At 45.2% G+C, this 20586-nt stretch overlaps 1 protein-coding gene across 3 annotated transcripts in view; it reads right to left on the minus strand.

Annotated features, from left to right (window-relative positions):
* Positions 1 to 20586, minus strand: part of SEMA5A (semaphorin 5A) — a 133584-nt gene that overhangs the window by 11648 nt on the left and 101350 nt on the right. For all 3 annotated transcript variants that reach the window (XM_082234244.1, XM_082234245.1, XM_082234246.1), the window contains exons 13-20: positions 20054 to 20235; positions 19595 to 19738; positions 15691 to 15838; positions 12849 to 13074; positions 3578 to 3787; positions 1903 to 2073; positions 583 to 738; positions 95 to 142 (exon numbers count right to left, since the gene is read on the minus strand). In XM_082234244.1, coding sequence (XP_082090370.1) covers positions 95 to 142; positions 583 to 738; positions 1903 to 2073; positions 3578 to 3787; positions 12849 to 13074; positions 15691 to 15838; positions 19595 to 19738; positions 20054 to 20235 — 1285 coding nt within the window. The remainder of the gene's footprint in view (positions 1 to 94; positions 143 to 582; positions 739 to 1902; positions 2074 to 3577; positions 3788 to 12848; positions 13075 to 15690; positions 15839 to 19594; positions 19739 to 20053; positions 20236 to 20586) is intronic.

Consider the following 20586-nt stretch of genomic DNA (forward strand, 5'->3'; position numbering starts at 1 on the left):
GGTAGCAGAAAACAGCACAGAAAGAATCAGGGAAAGAATGCAGAAAAATAATCAGGGATGGAAAGAAACCTGGGGAGGGGGGAGGAAGACTTACCGCCACATCGCTGTTCTTTGATGCTGCTGGTCCTTGCTACTGTTATGTCTGCAACAGCAAATAATTCAATTATGCAGAAGTCATAAAGAAAAAAACAGCCCAATGTAATTCTTTAACATTTCTGTTCAAGTGTGAACAATATAAATATCAGTCTGGTATGAATAATTCTTAACTCAGCAAGAATGCTCTTCACTATCAATCACACACTTTGCTAATTTGCTGTGGAAAAAGAAAACATGCTTCATTCTGCAAACATAGCTGCTGGTGCCACATCTCCTGTGGCCCCAGTTATTTCCAGTAAATGCTAGCAGGACCCCCGTTTGTGAGACTTCATTGTGAAGCTCTACACACCTCCCCTTCCCACAAAGTGTTGGCAGAGCCCCACACACTGTAGGCAGCTTACGATTTTGTAAAATGATTTGTAAAAATTACACACTTGTTGGATTCCAGATTAGAAGACAGGAGAAAGAGATAAGCAATACCCTTACCTGGTATGAAATTGGAATTGGAAATACATGGGTGACTCTCAGTGGTATTTCCAGAACACTGGTTACCCACAGGAAATAAAACATTGCACTGGCGGGTGCGGAACTGGATGCCGGATGAATCGCAGCCAGACCACTCTGACCAGTCCGACCAGCTATCTGTGACAGCCAAAAAATAAAGAGGCACATGAAGCAAATTGTTTTTAAGTGTTTTGTATACTTTTCCTATGAAATAATCCATTTTTATCGCAAAGTTGTCTTAGAAGACATCTGATTTTAGAAGACATCTGAAGGCAGCCCTGTTTAGGGAAGCTTTTAATGTTTGATGTATCACAGTATTTTAATATTCTTTTGGAAGCCGCCCAGAGTGGCTGGGGAGGCCCAGCCAGATGAGCGGGGTATAAATAAATTATTATTATTATTATTATTATTATTATTATTATTATTATTATTATTATTATTATCCTGATTCTGCAAGGAAAATCCATGCACACACAAAAAGGATTGCCTAACTTGAGGTGGTTACCATGCACAAAGGATGCTGTGAATGTTCAAGAAATGCACATCTAGACCTTGAGACTGCATGTGGGGTTTCCTCAGATGGACCAGGACTGAGTCAAAGCCAATCACCAGCTTGGAGGGCTGGGGGCGGGGGATAAATCCAGCTATTCCCTCCTTCAACTAATAACAAGTCATCAAAGAGTACAGTGTACTGACAATTTGTACAATGCTCACATCCAGCAACAAGCAATGCTATGCAGGAGGTCACAGAGTCTGAGGCCCAAATGTGCATATTCTTTTGATTCTTTCTTTGACTAAGCAAGGCAGGCGGCATCTCTTACAAATCCTGTGGCTGCATAGCTGACCTACAGCGAAACCAGGGCTGGCACCACATCTCACATTCAGTACAGGAGGGCTGCTGTCACAAAAGGTACCTCTGTGTCAAGTTCTCATCCAGAAAGAATGCGACCACAGACCCTACGACCTGACATCGGCACACAAAGTTTCATGGCCACTTCTTTGCATCACTAGCAGAGGCTCAACGCATGATGTGACAACATGACAATGCAATGTAAATGAGCCCATCTCTATAGGGGGGCACTGAACCTGAGGATGCTCTTTGTGGTGGCAGCTCTTAGTGATGTGTGGGGTCGGTCTAGGACATTGCCGGTATCAAGGCAGAGATTGTTTTACAGCCTGGTGCGGAGACTTGGCACCACCACGGAGCACCATTTTCACCGGGTTGTGGAGATAAAATGGGGGCAGGGAGCTATTTTGTTCTGCAGAAAAGCAAGAGACTGAATGAGCTGGGCTTTCCTGTACCTGGGCATTGCTGTGTATTGCAGAGTGCTTCTTCGGTGTGGAGTCCTAGGCAGATATCACCTCCGTACGCTGGTGCCGGGTTGCTGCACGAGCGAGTCCTCATATAATGGCCACTTCCACAAGTAGTGGAGCACTTAGACCACGATGACCAGCAGGACCAACCTCCATCAACTGGGAAATGACAAAACTACATTGTTTCTTTCTTCTCAATATGGAGATAAATAGTTGAATTAAGAACACAAGAAGAGTTTGGCAGACCAGGGGCCTTTGGGAACCCCATAAGCATGAGGGCTTCAGCACTCTTCCCCTGGTAATTTCCAGCAACTGGTATTCTGTGACATGCCACCTCAGACACTGGAGGTAGTCCACCAGGGGTCAGCAAACTTTTTCAGCAGGGGGCTGGTCCACTGTCCCTCAGACACGGGGGGGGGGGCAGACTGTATTTTGAAAAAATAATAACAAACAAATTCCTATGCCCCACAAATAATCCAGAGATGCATTTTAAATAAAAGGACACATTCTACTCATGTAAAAACACGCTGATTCCCAGACTGTCTGCGGGCCGGATTGAGAAGGCCACATCCGGCCCCTGGGCCTTAGTTTGCCTACCCATGTCGTACAAACTCATCATGGCCAACAGCCAATTAGAATCAAGGGTCATCTAGTTCAGCCCCCTGCAATGAAGGGATCCTCTCCACAGCCACCCCTGGGTGGGCTCAAATCACCAGCCTTCCATTTCACAGCCAGATACACTGACCCACTGAATCATTTTCATTTGTATTTCATAGCCAAAACCCCCATAAGTAATGGCAAGAGTCTCCAAGCAAAGAGTTTCAGGCATTTTTCTAGATTCCAAAAATTCAATGTTTTAAAATAGCCCCTCTAGAAAGAGATCACAATATTTTTATTGATATAGGACAGAGGGACAAAAGCCCATCCCAGTGGTACATTTTCCAAAGTGGAGGATGATGGGCCTAGTGGCATCTGACAGAAAAATCAAGGAAATTTGAAGCCTTTTCAAAAGTAACTTTTGTGCATTCTTTCTACATTTCACTTAAAAAAAACACCCCAAAAAAACCACCACCACCAAAACCATCACAATTTAAATAATAAAGCAAAAGGAACAGTAAAACAAGTCAGCAATCCAACTGTAAAAATTAATATTTACACAGTGATTAAAAGACAGCAAAGACAACAAAGATACATCTCCTAATTAAAAGTCAATTGAAATAAAATGCTAAGCAGTTAGCTTGCAGTGTGGTGTAGTGGTTAAGAGCGGTAGTCACGTAATCTGGGAAACCGGGTTCGTGTCTCCGCTCCTCCACATGCAGCTGCTGGGTGACCTTGGGCCAGTCACACTTCTGTGAAGTCTCTCAGCCCCACTCACCTCACAGAGTGTTTGTTGTGGGGGAGGAAGGGAAAGGAGAATGTTAGCCGCTTTGAGACTCCTGAAGGGGAGTGAAAGGCGGGATATCAAATCCAAACTCTTCTTCTTCTTCTTCTTCTTGCAGTCCTATACACTCTTAGCTTGGAGTAAGTCCCACTGAAGTCAATGAGGCTTACTCCTGCGTAGACATGCATAGGATTACACTATGTGTATAAAATCTCTACTACTGTCCTTAGAAACTTTTTTTTTTTTAAAGAAACCCTTTTGTTCATTTCCTTGGCCAATTACCTGGGCAAGGGAGAATGTTGCATTCCTGGTATTCCAGGGATGGTCCCAGACACGGCAGCCCCCCGTACTTTGGCTCAGGGTTGTTGCAAATACGCTTGCGGTTTCGAATGCCTCTGCTGCAGTCGCGGCTGCACTGGGACCAGGGAGACCAGGGAGACCAGGCGCCATTCATGGTGTGAGCTGAGTGACGCCCAGAGTGCAGGAATTCACCTGCAAGAAACGGAGGCACGTGGTACACAAAAATGTGCCTACTAAGGAACACAATGATGGTGTTTTGTTTTTTAAAAAATACTGTTCTGATTTAATTTGAATTCTCCCACCAGTAATTTTACTACTGAGATATTTAAAAAGTGTACACAAAAAATATAATTTGGTATCAAATCTGACTGTAGCGCAAAGCTGACAGTGGCATAGACCCAAAGTGGCCTTGCCAAAGTCATGGAAAACAGCAATCTGGAGGCAATTAAACAGGGCAGGGATAAATACTGAAAAAACCAACTGAAGCCCAACAAAAGCAGAATAGATATATAAAATTCAAGAGAGTTAATTTTAGTCAAATTGATTCTTTTCCAACAATCTACTGGGCGGAGTATACAACAAATATGGGGACCTGCAAGGCATATTTAATGAACCCAAAGTCCAGTCTACATTTATAATCAATTCTGTGTCCTTTTTATGAGATGATTATTTTTGTGTAGCATGATTTGTGTATGACTCTTATGAAATGTGAAACAAGTTTTATTTAAAAAAAGGTTATTAACTGATTGATTGACTGATGCAGTGCTACCTTGAGTTACAAGCGCTTCAGGTTACAAACTCCGCTAACCTGGAATAATTACCTCGAGTTGAGAACTTGCCCCAGGATGAGAACGGAAATCATGTGCCAGTGGCACAGTGGCGGCAGCAGGAGGCCCATTAGCAAAAGAACGCCTCTAGTTAAGAACAGTTTCAGGTTAAGAACAGACCTCTGGAACAAATTAAGTTTGTAACTAGAGGTACCGCTGTAGATAGGAAACCATTTTTTATCACAGCCCTGTATACCTGTTTGCTTAGGGGCAAATCTCATTCCTCTCAGTAAGGTTAAAGGTAAAGGGACCCCTGACCATTAGGTCCAGTCGTGGCCGACTCTGGGGTTGTGCACTCATCTCGCTCTATAGGCCGAGGGAGCCGGCGTTTGTTCGCAGACAGCTTCCGGGTCATGTGGCCAGCATGACTAAGCCGCTTCTGGCGAACCAGAGCAGCGCATGGAAACGCCGTTTACCTTCCGTCTGGAGCAGTCCCTATTTATCTATTTGCACATGACGTGCTTTCAAACTGCTAGGTTTGCAGGAGTCATAGCTGTCAAGTGTCCCTTATTTGAAGGGACAGTCCCTTATTCCAGCGCCATGTCCCGCTGCGGTCCCTTATTGATGGATGTCCCTTAAATGTCCCTTAAATTTCAAAGGAAGCAGCTCCTCTCCCTCCCTCCCTGCCGGCCAGGGAGGAGGGAGGCTCCAACTGTGTTGCTTGGCTGTGTTGCTCACCCAATAAGAAGTCTAAGAACGACTGGGGGGTGGAGCTAGCATGCCTTGTGTGTGGCTAGTTAATGCAAGCTGAGGAGGTTTTTGAATGCTGGACGCCATTTTGTTGCACATGCTGCTGCAAACTTTGCAGTGCAAAGCCAGGCCGGGGAGCCATTTTAAGTTGAGGCTGCATAGGTCTTGTGGCGCATGTGATTCAGATTATATTCAGTTGAACTTCTGGTTACAAAGTTGGTTGGACAGTGTTCTCGAAGCTACCAGCATGAGTTTGACCAGTCTGCAGGAGGACAGGAAGACTGGAGTGCCTGGAACAGGTTAGGCTGCAGGTCCCTTATTTTGTCTGCTGGCCCCTTATTTTCAAGGCTGCTGGTCCCTTATTTTCAAATCTGCAAGTTGACAGCTATGGCAGGAGTAAGGTTACTCCTATGTAAGTGTGCATAGAATTGCAGCCTTATGTATCAGATCAACCCCCCCCCCCGAACCTCTCTGAATGTATCTGTGGTCTGTACAGCGACATCCCTCCCTCTCATAGGAATCTCCCCCAGGGCCTGACTTAGGGTAGCACAGGTGGTTCCCCCCCCCCATAGGGCGCCAAGCTGAGGGGGTGCAAAATTGGGAAGATCCATTTGAGGGGGCCAAATTTTTGTACAGGGTGTCGTATTATGAAAGATAATCAAAGTTCCCACATGACACTTCCCCAAACTGGGCCTCTGAGAAACAAGAGGGAGGTACTGTCTTGTTCAAGGAAACACCAAGATTTGCAGAAGTCAACGTGTTTAAAGGAAAAGGACCCTAAAGATGCAACCCAAGAGTCCAGCAGGGACTGAACTTGCTTCCTGGACACAGAATGCTGACCGGACAAGGAGAACAAGGGCCTGGCTGGCTGAGAGGAAACCTGAACAAGATCAGTCCACAGCATTAGCCTTTTGTTGCAGACCCCAGTTGTGTGGACATTCACATATGGCAGATAAGAGATGTTCTAAGTATCTCATGAACTTTATCTCAATAATCCGTACAAAAAATCAGCAAGGTTGGCCAATAGTATTTCTCCATATTGTAAATGCTGGACGAAAAGAGCAGCTAGACTGAGACCACCTGGTGAGTTAATGACAGAGGCAAGATGTGAATCTTGGGTTTCTTGGCTCAGTCTCCTAACCTGCACACTGGTTCTTTTTTGCTCTCTTCCTTCAATCTTAGAACTACTTTCATTTGCAGACTCTCAACCGTTGCAATTACCAGGCCATTTTTAATTAAGAAAAAAATCAAAGTTAAGGGAGACAATGATAAAAGCCTTTGGATATTTGGGATGCTGCCAGAAAAAGGAGCGTCTGCTGTTGTTGTCTCCTGGCCCAGAGTCAAGGATGAGCTGGAGTAATGGACAAGTTGTAACAACATAAGTTTGGTGGAGCCTTAGGAAATGCTGCATAATGGCTACAATGTTGCTGCAGTGAAAGATCTGTCCCTGGGAGATTGTTTAAAAATGGGGCAGGAAGGCACTGAAATGAAGAATGTGGCAAGAAATGGCACCGCAAGCATTTCAAAGCAGCCATATTTCCGCCTTGTACTTAAGCACTAGGTGAGAAGGAATTCCATGTGGGCAAGAGGACAGACTGGAAGCGCTCTGTCCTCCTCTGGGCTCAGCTAAGAAACCCAAAGGACTGTTAGAGAAGGAAAGTCCCCTTCTCTGGGCTCCTTTTGGCAACCTATTTATTGAGCATTCATTCTTATTTACTTGCACAAAGCTTTTGCAGAGGTCATATTATATCAAACATTCGTTCCGATTTGTTTGCAGGGAAGTTAAGACGACAATGAGCCGCCATCCTGCGCTGCTCACACGGCGGTTATACGTCTTCCCATTAATCATTTGTTCATTCCACACTTTTCAATGCCTGTTCTGAGCAGCAAAAGGGTGCTAGAGAGAGTGCAAACTTATATTTCCCAGTATGTGCTTGGATTCATCCCACAAAAAAGTGACAGTCTTGAAGGGCCCTCCGTTTGCAAGCTGCTATACTATATTCTGAATTTTGCTTCACAGACACATCATGCTTCCATTTTCACCAGAAATTCACCTGCCTCCCTCTACACACATGCAAACAAGAATCAGAGAGCAAGGGAGCTCTAGCCAACACCTGCATGTGCTGTGGCAAGCTGCACTACAGCAATAAAAAACTGAAGGAAAACAGTGAGGATAGACTAAGCCCATTCACTTCACCTGTCTCAGTCTCTGGCTTTTAATAGCACAAAAAAGTACTACAGCTGTGGCTGATTTCAAAGGAGGGTTTGGTTGAGGGATAACCTGGCTGAATTGCACCTGGCAGTATTGCCACAGCTTCCAAAATGGAAACTACACCAATGCAATTCTGGGCTGCATCAATAGGAGTATAGCATCTAGATCAAGGGAAGTAATAGTGCCACTGTATTCTGCTCTGGTCAGACCTCACCTGGAGTACTGTGTCCAGTTCTGGGCACCACAGTTCAAGAAGGACACTGACAAACTGGAACGTGTCCAGAGGAGGGCAACCAAAATGGTCAAAGGCCTGGAAACAATGCCTTATGAGGAACGGCTAAGGGAGCTGGGCATGTTTAGCCTGGAGAAGAGGAGGTTAAGGGGTGATATGATAGCCATGTTCAAATATATAAAAGGATGTCATATAGAGGAGGGAGAAAGGTTGTTTTCTGCTGCTCCAGAGAAGCGGACACGGAGCAATGGATCCAAACTACAAGAAAGAAGATTGCACCTAAACATTAGGAAGAACTTCCTGACAGTAAGAGCTGTTTGACAGTGGAATTTGCTGCCAAGGAGTGTGGTGGAGTCTCCTCCTTTGGAGGTCTTTAAGCAGAGGCTTGACAACCATATGTCAGGAGTGCTCTGATGGTGTTTCCTGCTTGGCAGGGGGTTGGACTCAATGGCCCTTGTGGTCTCTTCCAACTCTATGATTCTATGATTCTATGATTCTACACATTATCTCAGGTTCCCAAACTGAAGGGGAAGCTTGAAATCAGTGGTTGGGGGGCAAAGGGTGATTATTCTTCCTCTCTCCAATCTTCCCAGCTGTTGTCCCCTCAGGCTTATTTAATATTTTGCCATCCAGCAGGAGATATGTGATTTTTAAACTCCAGGCAAGGAGCACTGGTGACTCTCCTAGAAATCTTTTTTAAAAGGTAGACTTCATGAAGCTAAGATTAGGTGGACACATGACATGCAGCTGACTGACAAGCTACCAAAATATTGGACTGGAACTAGGTACCAAATGCTATTTTGCAGGGATTTGTGGTGGGTGAAGCAGCATGTGAAAGAATGGGCTGCACACTCATCAAAGGAAAGGATGATATAAAAAACAGGGGAACTGCCAACTTTTTAGAGGTTAAGATACAAGTTCAAACCAATCTCAGACTTGACAGCTGGGCAGACAGTATTAAGATGAAACCTATTAAGGGAAAATATAAAGTATTACTCACAGGGAGCAAAAATCAAATGCATGAGATGGGACATAACTGGAAAAACTTTTAAGTTTGCCAAGAGGGGTTTGGGATAAATAATGAATTACCAGGAGGCTGATGTTGTGGCAAAAATGGAATATGCCACTTTAACTGGGAAGCACCATCATCTCTGAATTCTGAGAAATTTCAATACGATTCTATGAAGTACTGGCAAATTGGCACACAATGTAAAGTTCTGGGTGCCACAACAGAAAGAAGCAGAAAAAACATTGAAAAAATGCCCCGTTCAGATGAGAGCAATGAAGATGATTAAGGGGAAAAAATCTAGACTGAAAATTTTAAGAATGAAATCAGAAGCCTGGTTATATTTAGCTGCAAAGAAGGAGACTGAAAGTTGAGAGGTTTCAAATATGTAAAAGATGTCAGGAAATGAGGAAGAGCTATAGCTTTCTACCAGTTTCAATGTTAGGAAAAATGTCCCAATGATAAGAGCTGTTCAGCAATCAATCCAGCTACCTGGGAAGGTTACAGAATCTTCTGTGAGATTTTCAAGGAGAGGCTGAGCAGGCACGAAGGCTTCCAGTGCATGATATATTGCATTATGGAAGGAGGCTGGGGAAAGGAAGGCACCAGATTCTGCCCAAAGTTCCTACCGTATATCACCACACTTTGGGACATGGTCTCCCCCGCAGCAGCATGTTCTCCTTTGCCACAGAAAGGAACGGCACCCGTTGACTGTGCAGTGCGCGCAGGAGAGATGTATGTGCCACAGGAGTCAATAGCTAATTTACTTTCTTAATCCAAGAGCACAATGTCAAAGGGCAGACACTAGAGATGGGCAAATTCTGCCACACCACTGATACTGGAATCATCAGTATCTGACAGAGGCAGTATGTTTGATCCTCACCTGAACTTTGTCCTTGAGAACAGCATGTGGTCCCTTAATCAGGATGCGCAGTAACAGATTTCCTGCAGTAGCAGGAAAGGTCTCAGCTGATGACCTTTGAGGACCCTTTTATGCCTAGGGACCAATTCAGGCTGATGGCAAAGTTGGTGACTTCTTGGGGCGGGGGAGGTTGCTCCTGGACTGACGATATTATTGGACGCTTCCACAAAGCGTGTCCTGCTTTTGCCCACTGTGGCAATAGGTGCTTTGCTAGTGGTTCTATCAGTACCAACAAAACCAAAGTCACCTCCAGCCATAGCAATGGCAAGAAACCTAAGATTCTGGGAATTCTGGGATGGCGCCACCGGCAATGGCGGACTCCCTCTGAACAGGAGGGACTAGCTCCGCGGGAAACGGGTCTTCTCTGCTATGGCGAAGCAGGGACCCTTTTAAAAATCACAGGCGGATGAAGCCTGTGACCATGGGACTCAGCGGGCACCTTTAGCGCCCCCCCAACCTGCTAAGGAACCCACTAACAGACTCCAAAGTGAAGAGGGGGAAGTGGCGCGGTACTGTGAGTCAACTGCTATTTCTGTGGAGCGAAGCCGCATAGCCGTTGCCGGAGAGCGCTGCCTTTTTCCAGGGACAATTTGGACTTTAAAATAAGCACCCGTGAGTACTTAGACTTTGAATAATTGGACATCAAATAAGGACTAGTGAGCAGGAAAGAATTGGATTTTAAAAACCTACTCTAATTTGGTACGGAACGGGAAGGTCTAAACAGGAAGTCAGCCTTCCGTTCATTTGTAAACAGAATAAAGCAAAGACAATTTAAACTAGAGCTCAGAAAATCGCTTTTAAAAGATTGGATTTCACCGTTTAAAATTGTGGAACCCCCCTTCGACAGCAGGAGAAGGGGGGGGATCTTTTTGGACTGTTTAAAGTGACTTTAAAATAAAGTATCTTTCCTCCGTCCTGATCCTGGAGCGGGGTGTCAGGATTGACATTTCAAGTTCATTGACCAAAGACAAGTGTTTTTGACAGATAGCTAAAAGAAGAGAAACATAGTGATTCCACTGTTCCTTTTCGCATTTCAAAGGAATATATATGGACAAAGTATCTTAAAGGGAAACTTTGTTGCAAGAACAAATAGAAGTTTTCCCCCTAGAGGGAGTCTGTGAAACTGTAACTAACTCCAGGGAGCCGGCAGCTGTTACAGATTACAACCGTGGGAACAGGCACCTGACCTTGCAGGACAATGTATTCAGAAGCTTTGTTGTGTGCTCTTTACAAAACAAATGCCCTACTGGAACAAGTACACGAGAAGGTGAAGTGGATGGTGACTTCGACTAGAAATTTTGAACAGGCAGTGGGAAATTTTGAACAGACAGTGGGAAAATATGTGGAGCCCACTCAGGAATTAAATCAGGAGTGTGTCTTGACAGAACAGGCCCAACAGGAATATAATTTTTCGGATTTGACAAATGAACTTGGAAAAAGCCAGATTTGGAAAGGGAAAGTTTGGTTTGGCTTGGAAATGGGGGGCTGGATTGACCTCCCTATGATAGGATGTTTGGACTTTTCAAATATGGCAATGGGCTGTGAAATGTTTGGGACTGTGGGGGCTCTTAATTTTGGAGGGTCTTTGAAACATGCTTTTAAATACTACAGTGGTGCCTCGCAAGACGAAAAGAATGCGTTCTGTGATTCTCTTCGTCTAGCGGTTTTTTCGTCTTGCGAAGCAAGCCCATTGAAGGATTAGCGGATTAGCGCTATTAGCGGCTTATCTGCTGATCGGCTTAGCGGCTTAGAAAAAGGGGGGGAAGGAAAAAAACCAGCAGGAACTCGCAAGACATTGTCGTCTTGCGAAGCAAGCCCATAGGCTTGTTGAGGCAGGTGATTAGCTGTGGGAGGAGCTTATCAGAGCTAGCAGGGCAGCGGCACGCGCCTAGCGGCGCGCGCAGTTTGATCCATCTTTTAGATTTAGGGGAGCTAGTCTCAAAAGATTGTTTTCTGCTGCTCCAGAGAAGCGGACACGGAGCAATGGATCCAAACTACAAGAAAGAAGATTCCACCTAAACGGTTAAGGGAGCTGGGCATGTTTAGCCTGGAGAAGAGGAGGTTAAGGGGTGATATGATAGCCATGTTCAAATAGATAAAAGGATGTCACATAGAGGAGGGAGAAAGGTTGTTTTCTGCTGCTCCAGAGAAGCGGACACGGAGCAATGGATCCAAACTACAAGAAAGAAGATTCCACCTAAACATTAGGAAGAACTTCCAGACAGTAAGAGCTGTTCGACAGTGGAATTTGCTGCCAAGGAGTGTGGTGGAGTCTCCTACTTTGGAGGTCTTTAAGCAGAGGCTTGAAAACCATATGTCAGGCGTGCTCTGATGGTGTTTCCTGCTTGGCAGGGGGTTGGACTCGATGGCCCTTGTGGTCTCTTCCAACTCTATGATTCTATGATTCTAGGAAATTCGTTTTGCGAAGCACCTCCAAAACGGAAAACTCTTTCGTCTTGCGAGTTTTCTGTCTTGTGAGGCATTCGTCTTGCGGGGCACCACTGTACATGGAACTCAGTGTTGAACATGGAAAAGGTGCTGATCTGTTGAGAAGGGTTAAAAACATTGTCAAGCTGGAGCTACCACGAGCAGGAGACAAGGGAAAATACAGTTACAAATATGAAGAAGAGCCGCGGAAGGGACATGGAAGAGACTTGAGGGCCTCGGATATAAGGTTGCCAGGTTAATGGGCTAGATCGACGGGATAATAAGGACTGACAAAACCCGGAACCAGGAGGAAGGGACGCTGGATGAAGATTGGATTTGTTTGTATCTCTTTTCTCTACCATTAGAACTGTTTTATAACATTGATGAATGTTAGAAAAATGTTGGAATGAAATTACTTGGCTTTAGCAAAGATGTTTAAAGAATTATGAAAGAATATTATGGTTATGAGAAGTTGGTAAGGATAAGATTTAAGTTTTAAGCTTTAAGGTTTCTTTTATTATAGAAAGATAAGATTAAAACAGTTTAAGGTAACGCAATGACAGAATATTATGAAACATGGAAAGGATTTGCTGGGATAATTAATAACTAGGATACAAAGAAAGGGAGGAGGAGGAGGTCTAAGAAAGAAGGCAATGACAGTTAAGGATCTGAAAATAATGAATTTGTTTTTAAATGTTTTTAACGGTTTGTGATGTATTTTTGTATTTTTCTTTTTTTCTGTCACTTTTTCTTATTTTGAATTTTTATTCATATGGTGGGAAGGGGTTTGGTTTTTTTCTACTTTGTCAACTATTTTTATTTTGTACTTTCTTCTGCTTCTATTTTATTTTTTATTTTTTGTAACATTTTGAAAATTTCAATAAATATCTTTTTTTTAAAAAAGAAACCTAAGATTCTGATGCAAATGGCTGCTTACCATCTGTTGAGCATCCAGTGGTCCCGTCGCTGGAACAGTAACGCATTTCAATCCTCTGCCTTCCCACGTCTAACAAACTTGCATCAGGCAGCCGTGCCTTGCAGGTGTATCGGAATCGTTGTTCATAGTGCCCCCCGTTGTCGGAGATGTTCACCGGAGTCCATGGGGTCCAAGGAGTTGTCTTTTTCAACTCTGGGCAGGGGCTGGTGTTGCAGCCCTGATACTCCTGAAGGAAAGGGGTTGATTACTTCTATTTAGTGTCTAGCATGGCCCACAAACACCTTGAAACTTTGCATACACTCTCTGGGCCAAAGGGGTTTAGAAACTATAATACAATTGTTTAAACATGGAAATTAAGGTTATTTGGGTGCTCCTATACTCACAATGCCTGCATTAATAAAGCACAACCTTACTATAATATTCATTATGAGACAAACCCAAGAACTAGACTGTAGGATTCCGAGGCAGCAGCTGCTACTTTTGATAATTTTTACTTGGCTTATTTCTTTATTGGATTTTGTTGGTGGTGGTACTCCCAGAATTGCTTTTAGAATTTTTCTTGGCACCTGTCTGTCTCGAGGGAAAACGGAGTGCATCCCCAGTGTGTGTGTGTGTGTGTGAAATCACAGCACCTGCTGTGGCTGCAGAAACTGGTAACTCATAACTGTTGCCTCCTGTGTTGTTTTTGCTGCATTACCAGCACTGAAGTGGCCTCCCTGGGGTGCAAGACTGGGCAGTGTATATGAAAGTTCTGGGCTGCCCAGACGGCAAGACCCTTCTCTTGGCCTCACCGATGGGGTCCAAAGGAAAGCAGAGCAAGATGTTTGGCACCAGCTTGGCTGCAGGAATTGCCGGAAGGAGGCGTACAATACGCCATCCAACTGTCTTAGGGACTCCACTCTGAATTTGTGTAGGATTTACTCCTTAGTACTTTAGAATGTGTTTAGAATGCCTCTTACATAACAGAATGGCAGCGAGGCTCCGAAAGGTTGGCTGACTCTTTTCTAGATTCCCACCCGCAAAAAGAGTTGTTTTATTGGGAAACAATGGATGCCACATCTTTCGTAAGCTCAGCCTGCCCCAATCTGGTGCCCTCCAAATGTTGTGGACTACAGTTCTATCAGCTCAGGGTTCTGCTGGCTGGGACTGATGGGATTTGCAGTCCAAAACATCTACAGGGCACCAGGTCGGCAAAGGCTGGCAAACCACTTTGTTCAAACCAGCAGCCACTGAACCACTCACATTTTACTACAAGTCTTTTCATTTTTAGGGCCTCGGGTTAATGCTGCTCAGCACATAATCTCTGGCTTTTCCTTCTAAATATACAGTTAGCACGAACAAGCTATAACACAGCTTCAAACGAGAGTCATAATTACAGCAGCTAAAAAGAGAAGCATTTCCCCCCTTCTACCCTGTGCACTGCCATTGACTTTTCATGGGTAAATGCCAAATCACACCCGTCAATATAAAAAGCCACTGCAGGTCAACACAGGTCTTTGCTTGCGCTGTCTTATGACATTGTGCGCTCGCTCTCTCCGACCTTTTTTTTTTTAACCATTTGGAATTAAAGGTTCTCCAAGGAAGATCAAAGTAACCCTTTCCACTCTGAAGACTGAAAGGGCACCATTCCAGAAGCCTGAATCTGCCATTCCCAGAGGCCACTGAGAAGAAGCGAGGGGATCGGGAGCAGGAGACACAGTTAATTTATGGGTCACACTTTAGTAAAACTACGAGGAAAACATGCAAGTGAAACAACAATGAAAACAAGGACACAGAGTAGATCAACACAGCAGTGAAACTCAACAGAGCAGATCAAACAAACATTAAATCCAGCTTGCATCACATGCTAGAATGCCTGGACAAATGAAAACATCTTTCCCTTGGGCTTGAATGACGTCACGGTTGGCACCAGTTGAGCCTCCCTAAGGAGGGCATTCCAGAAGCAGGGGGCCATGACCAAAAAGTCCTTCTCCTTGGTAATCACCCAGCTCGCCTCAGGTGCAAAACAGAGTCGGTGCCGAGGTCTCAGGCCACTCCAGATGTTAGAGGGAAGCGTCAGGGCTTTGTGTAGTGCCCTGAAATGGACACGCAGCTACCAGCATTGTTTAAGAGCAGGTTTTGAATCATCAGTCCCAGTTAGTAATCCAGGCTGCATTCCTTGCCCTCACTCCCCTCCAGTGGGACTTTGCAGGGTGGGGGAGTCACTGGAGCAACCACAGCCCAGCTGTTAATTGTGGCTGCTATGGAGGGTGGTGCTGCGGAGAATGACCAGGCCAAATCAAAGCCAGATCCTGGCTGATACAGTGATCAGCTCTAGGTTGGTCCCAGTGCCTCACCCAGCAGCCAGGAGATCAGCTTAAGAGCCATGGGATCCTGGGCCAGCTCAGCCCCAACCCTCCTCCCCACCCTGGATAACCCCAGCATGTGTCCCTCCTACACATCTCTGCTCAATACACATACACCGTCCAAGACAAAGGAAGTTTGGGTTGTTCTGCCAGTTGCTGCATTGTGTACCAACTGAAGTTTCTAAGAAGTCTTCAAAGGCAGCCCCACAAGCAAGGAATTGCAGTAGTTTAACCCAAGAGGTTTCCACACCTGGTCAACACAGGCCAGGCTCTGACTGTCAGTATACATCTATCTATTTATCTATCTATATATCTGTATCTATAGGTAGGTTGGTTGGTAGGTAGGTAGGTAGATATTAGTTTTCACCATTACCAGTTTGTGTCAGTATCTCTGTCACAGCTTAGTAAGCTACAAAATCACCTCGTGAATACATATTAAGGTCATAAAAATATAAAATATGCATATACACATTTAGAGCAATTAATGTGTGACTCACCACGCTGCAGCCGGGGCAGTCAGGGCCATTCTCACAGGTTCTGTGGCGGGCCTGGATCCCGCCTCCACACTGGGATGTACAACGTTCCCAGGCACCCCAGCCAGTCCAGAACATGTGTGGAGAGCACAGCAGGTGCTCATTGCAATACCTGTGAGAAGGGAAGCAAAAGAGAAAAGAAACCGTATACCTGGTCACAGCTATTTGCATTATTTAAGAACAGGGTTTAGTGCTTTCACTATCAAGAAGGTACACATACATTTCTGAAGACCAATGTGAAGCCGAATATGATTGTGGTCTTACCATAATATTTTGTGGTAATATATAGGACTGGTCTCTGCCTCAAAAAGGTTACATTCAGAATTTTGAAAAAAAGGGCAAGATGGAGGATGGGGAGAGGCATTGTAACAATAAGGGATGCATATGAACAAGTGTGAGTAAAAGAACCTACATACACACATGGTGGGGCTGTCATCTTTTGAGAAAACACTGTGTAGTTATTTTACATATTTTATGTGCCATAACAAGGAACTTATTACCACATGTACCAGTGGTACCTCGGGTTACATACGCTTCAGGTTACAGACTCCGCTAACCCAGAAATAGTGCTTCAGGTTAAGAACTTTGCTTCAGGATAAGAACAGAAATTGTGTGGCGGTGGCACGGCGGCAGCGGGAGGCCCCATTAGCTAAAGTGGTGCTTCAGGTTAAGAACAGTTTCAGGTGAAGAATGGACCTCCGGAACGAATTAAGTACGTAACCAGAGGTATCACTGTATTCCTGTCAGGATATATTCCAGAGACCGTGACCCATCTTGATTTAGTTAAATTTTTGCTGGTAGCAGCTAAGATCTGACTTGCTAGATTTTTGAAACATGCAAATAGACCAACAATTTTAAAAGGTTGTTTGAGTTCTAGGCTATTGCAGCTATGGAAAAGAGGGAGTCTGTTCCGCTGTCAAACAGCTCTTACTGTCAGAAAGTTCTTTCTGATGTTTAGTCAGAATCTCCTGTCTTGTAACTTGAATCCACTGGTTCAAGCCCTACCCTCAAAGCAGGGGGAAACAAACTTGCTCCATTGTCTATGTGACAGCCCTTGAGATATTTGAAGATGGCTCTCATATCTTCTCTCAGTCTCCTCTTTACAGGCTAAACATACACAATTCCCTCCCCCGTTCCCCATAAGACTTTGTTTCCAGAACCTTTATCATCTGGATTGCACACGTTCCAGCTTGTCAAAATTGACTATGAAGGCCTTTTCAGTTGTGGATTTTTCAGCTGCCAAAGTTTTTGCTGCTCCCCCCCCCTGCTTTTTTCTATGTATTGTTGTTTGTTATATGGCTTTTATTGTAAAGCATTGTTCTTTTCTCCTGGTGCTATGTTATGCTTTATTTTCTTATAGTTTTGTAAGTTGCTTAGATACTTTTTCTGTAGCAACCAACTTATAAAAATTAATAACATGATACCTGTCAGATGCGGGTGGTGGTTGCTCGTGAGTAACCAGGCAGGACTCCAACCTGTCTTTTACAGGTTTTATTGGTGCAGATTATTTGCAGTGCAGAACCAACAAGTTCATGTCCCTCTTAGTCAATTGCAGGATCTGGGAGTGGCCTCTTCTGGCTTCTCCCCAACATAAGAACTTAGTCACCCCAAATCTCCACCTCTCCTCCTTGCGTTTCACCCCCCCTGCGCAGGCTGGGCGATGGAAGTGGCCTCTCTGCCTCCTGGCCAGCTGGGCTAGGTGAGGCGCTGGGGCTCTCAGCAGCATCTTCCAGCCCCCTCCTCACTTGGCTGCCCCCTTCCCTCTCTGCTCCACTGGAGGTGTGGCTTTCCCCACTGCTGGAGAGGAGCTGCTCCTCAGAAACCTCATAGGCTCTCTGTATTCCCCTGCCTCCCTCCCCTCTTCCGATGGCAGTCCCCTGACAATACCCAACCGAAAATTGCCCCATATCAAGCACTACACGTTCAAGGATATTGTCCCTACTGGCAGTTATGGAACTTCTCTCTCTCTTTCTCTCTCTCTCTCTCTCTCTCTCTCTCACACACACACACACACACACACTCTCAAGCACAGCAGACAACTGAAGCCCAGTACACGCACAGGACTCTCGACTGCAACCAGAGAGTTTGTAAAAACTGCTTTGCTTTTAATAAAACAAAACGAGACATGAAGCCAACTTCACATTTTCCTCCCAGTCAGAATGAGCCACAGCACACATGTTAAGTTGCTGCACCAAGCAGACAAGCCCCAGAAGCCTCCAAGTCTCATTGTGGGGGTGAATCTGCTGGAACGCAGGATTTTGAGCAAAGTCTGATTAATCCTCTTTCTGGAAGCATTTCAAGCTAGCAGGAAGTGCTTTTCCCCAGATGCTCTTCCCCTGCCTGTTAATTTCTTCTTTTCTCAGGACCCAGAGGGCTTATGTTTTGCAGCGATTCTGCAAAACAAGCGATGCAAGGGTTTTAGATCTGTGAAACTGGAGACCTCTGCACTGACCCTGCGTCTGGAAGTGATGAGGGCAAAAGTGAGAGGGTGACATGGAAAGATTGCCAGGCCAGTGACATGACCCTCGATGCATCGACTGAGGCCACAGTCAATCTCCCCAAAGATAGCAATTGCTATTTGAAGGTGTGGAAGGGAGAGGGGGAGGAGCGACAGATGATTAAAAACACGCACACAAGCTGGTCCCTTCCCCCCCCCCCCAGCGACTCCAGACTCAAGCTTGTTTCCTGGAAAAGAATTCATTGTGCTCCCACAGACTTCATATTTCCCTCCATAGAATGGGAACAGGTGCTCGTTTTTATGGTGACTGAGCACCTCACAAACGCAACACCAGCACATTTACAGGGTTGGGGGCAGTAATACTGGCGGTATTTGGTGATGGAGCTTAGTAATAGTTATGATGAGGCAAAAGGAATTAACTAAAGCAATTATCTCCATGTTGCTTAGGGACTCAGGCGTCCCAGGGCTAGGAGAAGGCTGGCAGTGACCCTTGCCACACCATTTACTTGCATGAGCAGTTTTTGCTTCTTTCACAGCGGTCTGGCTAGTTGCATTCTGCTTTTTATTCCACAGAACTTAGAAGATACCATCAAAGATAAAAGCCTGCTCTTTTCCACGCAGCCTGACCCTTGGCTCCCCTCCTTCTGAGAACTCAGCAAGAGTGGACAGCCTCCCCAAAGGGCAGCTCTTCCTCCATTATTACAGATCTTCCCTTGCAAAGCACATCTGCAAGGAAGCCTTGGGCGTGTTCTGGGTTGCTTCCCCTGAAAACAGAAGATTTTGCAATGCCCCAGATTTTTGTGTCAGATGTGCTGGGGTCCGGAAGCAGGCAGGTCAAGTTGTAAAGAGTATCCTGACAGCAGGAAATTTTAAAACCTCTGCTTTAAAGTGTGATGGAGCCTGTGTGGTGGAAGCATGAGGAACCCCAGCTCTGCCAAGCTGGAAGAGGTGAGCTTTATATAGCAATTAAAATACTTTTTAAGAATAGTCTGCTTTAATGTAACATAGATTGTTAGGCAGCTACAACCTTGAAAGCATTCTCTAGGGCTTTACAGAGCCTTAGAATACTCAGTGAAGAAATCAAAAACCAGCTGGCTAACAATCCAGTGCAGGGATCATACACTTTCCCCTGAATTGCAGGTTTCGAAGGCAGTCATGTGCCAGGCTAAAGGCACTGCAGGGAGAGGCAGAACTATGTGACAATGCTGATTTGGGGAGATCCCAACTAAGTGAAAACTGCAACTGAATTTCCCCCCCCCCCCCTCAGTAACAATAAGGATGCTACAAGCAGAAATAGCAGAAATTGGAGGAGCAAAGGCTGATTGACACAAAGGAGGAGAAATGAAAGAGGTTGATAGACTCAAGGTGACACCTAAAGGTTAAGTCAATGGCGAGGAGAAAGCAGCTTACCTTTCTTCCCGGTTCTGTCCCACACACACGCGTCCTCCATGCCGAGGGCTTGGGTTGGTGCAAGAGCGCTGGCGGACTTGGAAGCCCATCCCACAGGAAGTGCTGCAAGGGGACCAGGATGTCCACGGAGTCCAGCCTCCATTTCTAGAAGAACAAGGGAGCAGAACTCTGAACCTACGTGGGAAACAGCTGTTTGGAAGGGATTGTGGAAATCTGGACTGAGGGGAAAGGACAGGCAAGGAAAGAGTTAAGCACCCCTTTCTCCCACTACTCCAGTGATTTTTTTCTTTTGAAAATTACACCCTATACACGTCCATAGTTGACATTTTAAGTTTTATACCTAAAAGATCCTACATTTACACCTACAACATGTATGGAGTGGCCCAAAGTGCGACATCAATACCCATTTGCAGAAATGTTCCCCACCCCTTCAGGTCCCCTCCTCTTTCTTTGGCTCACCTGGAGCAGTTGGCCACTTCTAGACTTGGCCCTTCACACTGCCGCCCTCCGCATTTTGGAACTGGGCTGTCACACGAGCGTCTTCTGCAGAGGCAAAAGCCCACACTGGAGCCGTCCACGTGGGAGCAAGACTTCCACTCTGACCAGGCTCCAAAATGGCCATCCACAGTCAGATTCCTTACCTAGAAAGCAAAAGGCAAAAAGACAAGCTCTGGTTGCCGTAGTAATAATCACAGCAGTCATGGAGCTCAGCTCTTGCTGAATTATACTGCTTTCATATGCTTGAATATTTCTCATTAAAAAAAACAAAAAACACTTCTGCATTTCAAAAATTAGCATGCCTGGGGAAAAGGGCTTTGTTTCCCTGATGTGACAGCTTTCCATACGCAGGGAGTTTTTGCATATGGGGGAAATTTAAAGACACAGGACTTCCTCACTTTCATTATGAAGTGATACAGTCCTATGAGGACTGTACTATGATGCGATTATGCCGGCAATGTGTGTCAATCGCTGTCATTTTACCATTTCCTCAA

Source organism: Podarcis vaucheri (assembly GCF_965113315.1).
Source record: "Podarcis vaucheri genome assembly, chromosome: 8".
NCBI lineage: Eukaryota > Metazoa > Chordata > Lepidosauria > Squamata > Lacertidae > Podarcis > Podarcis vaucheri.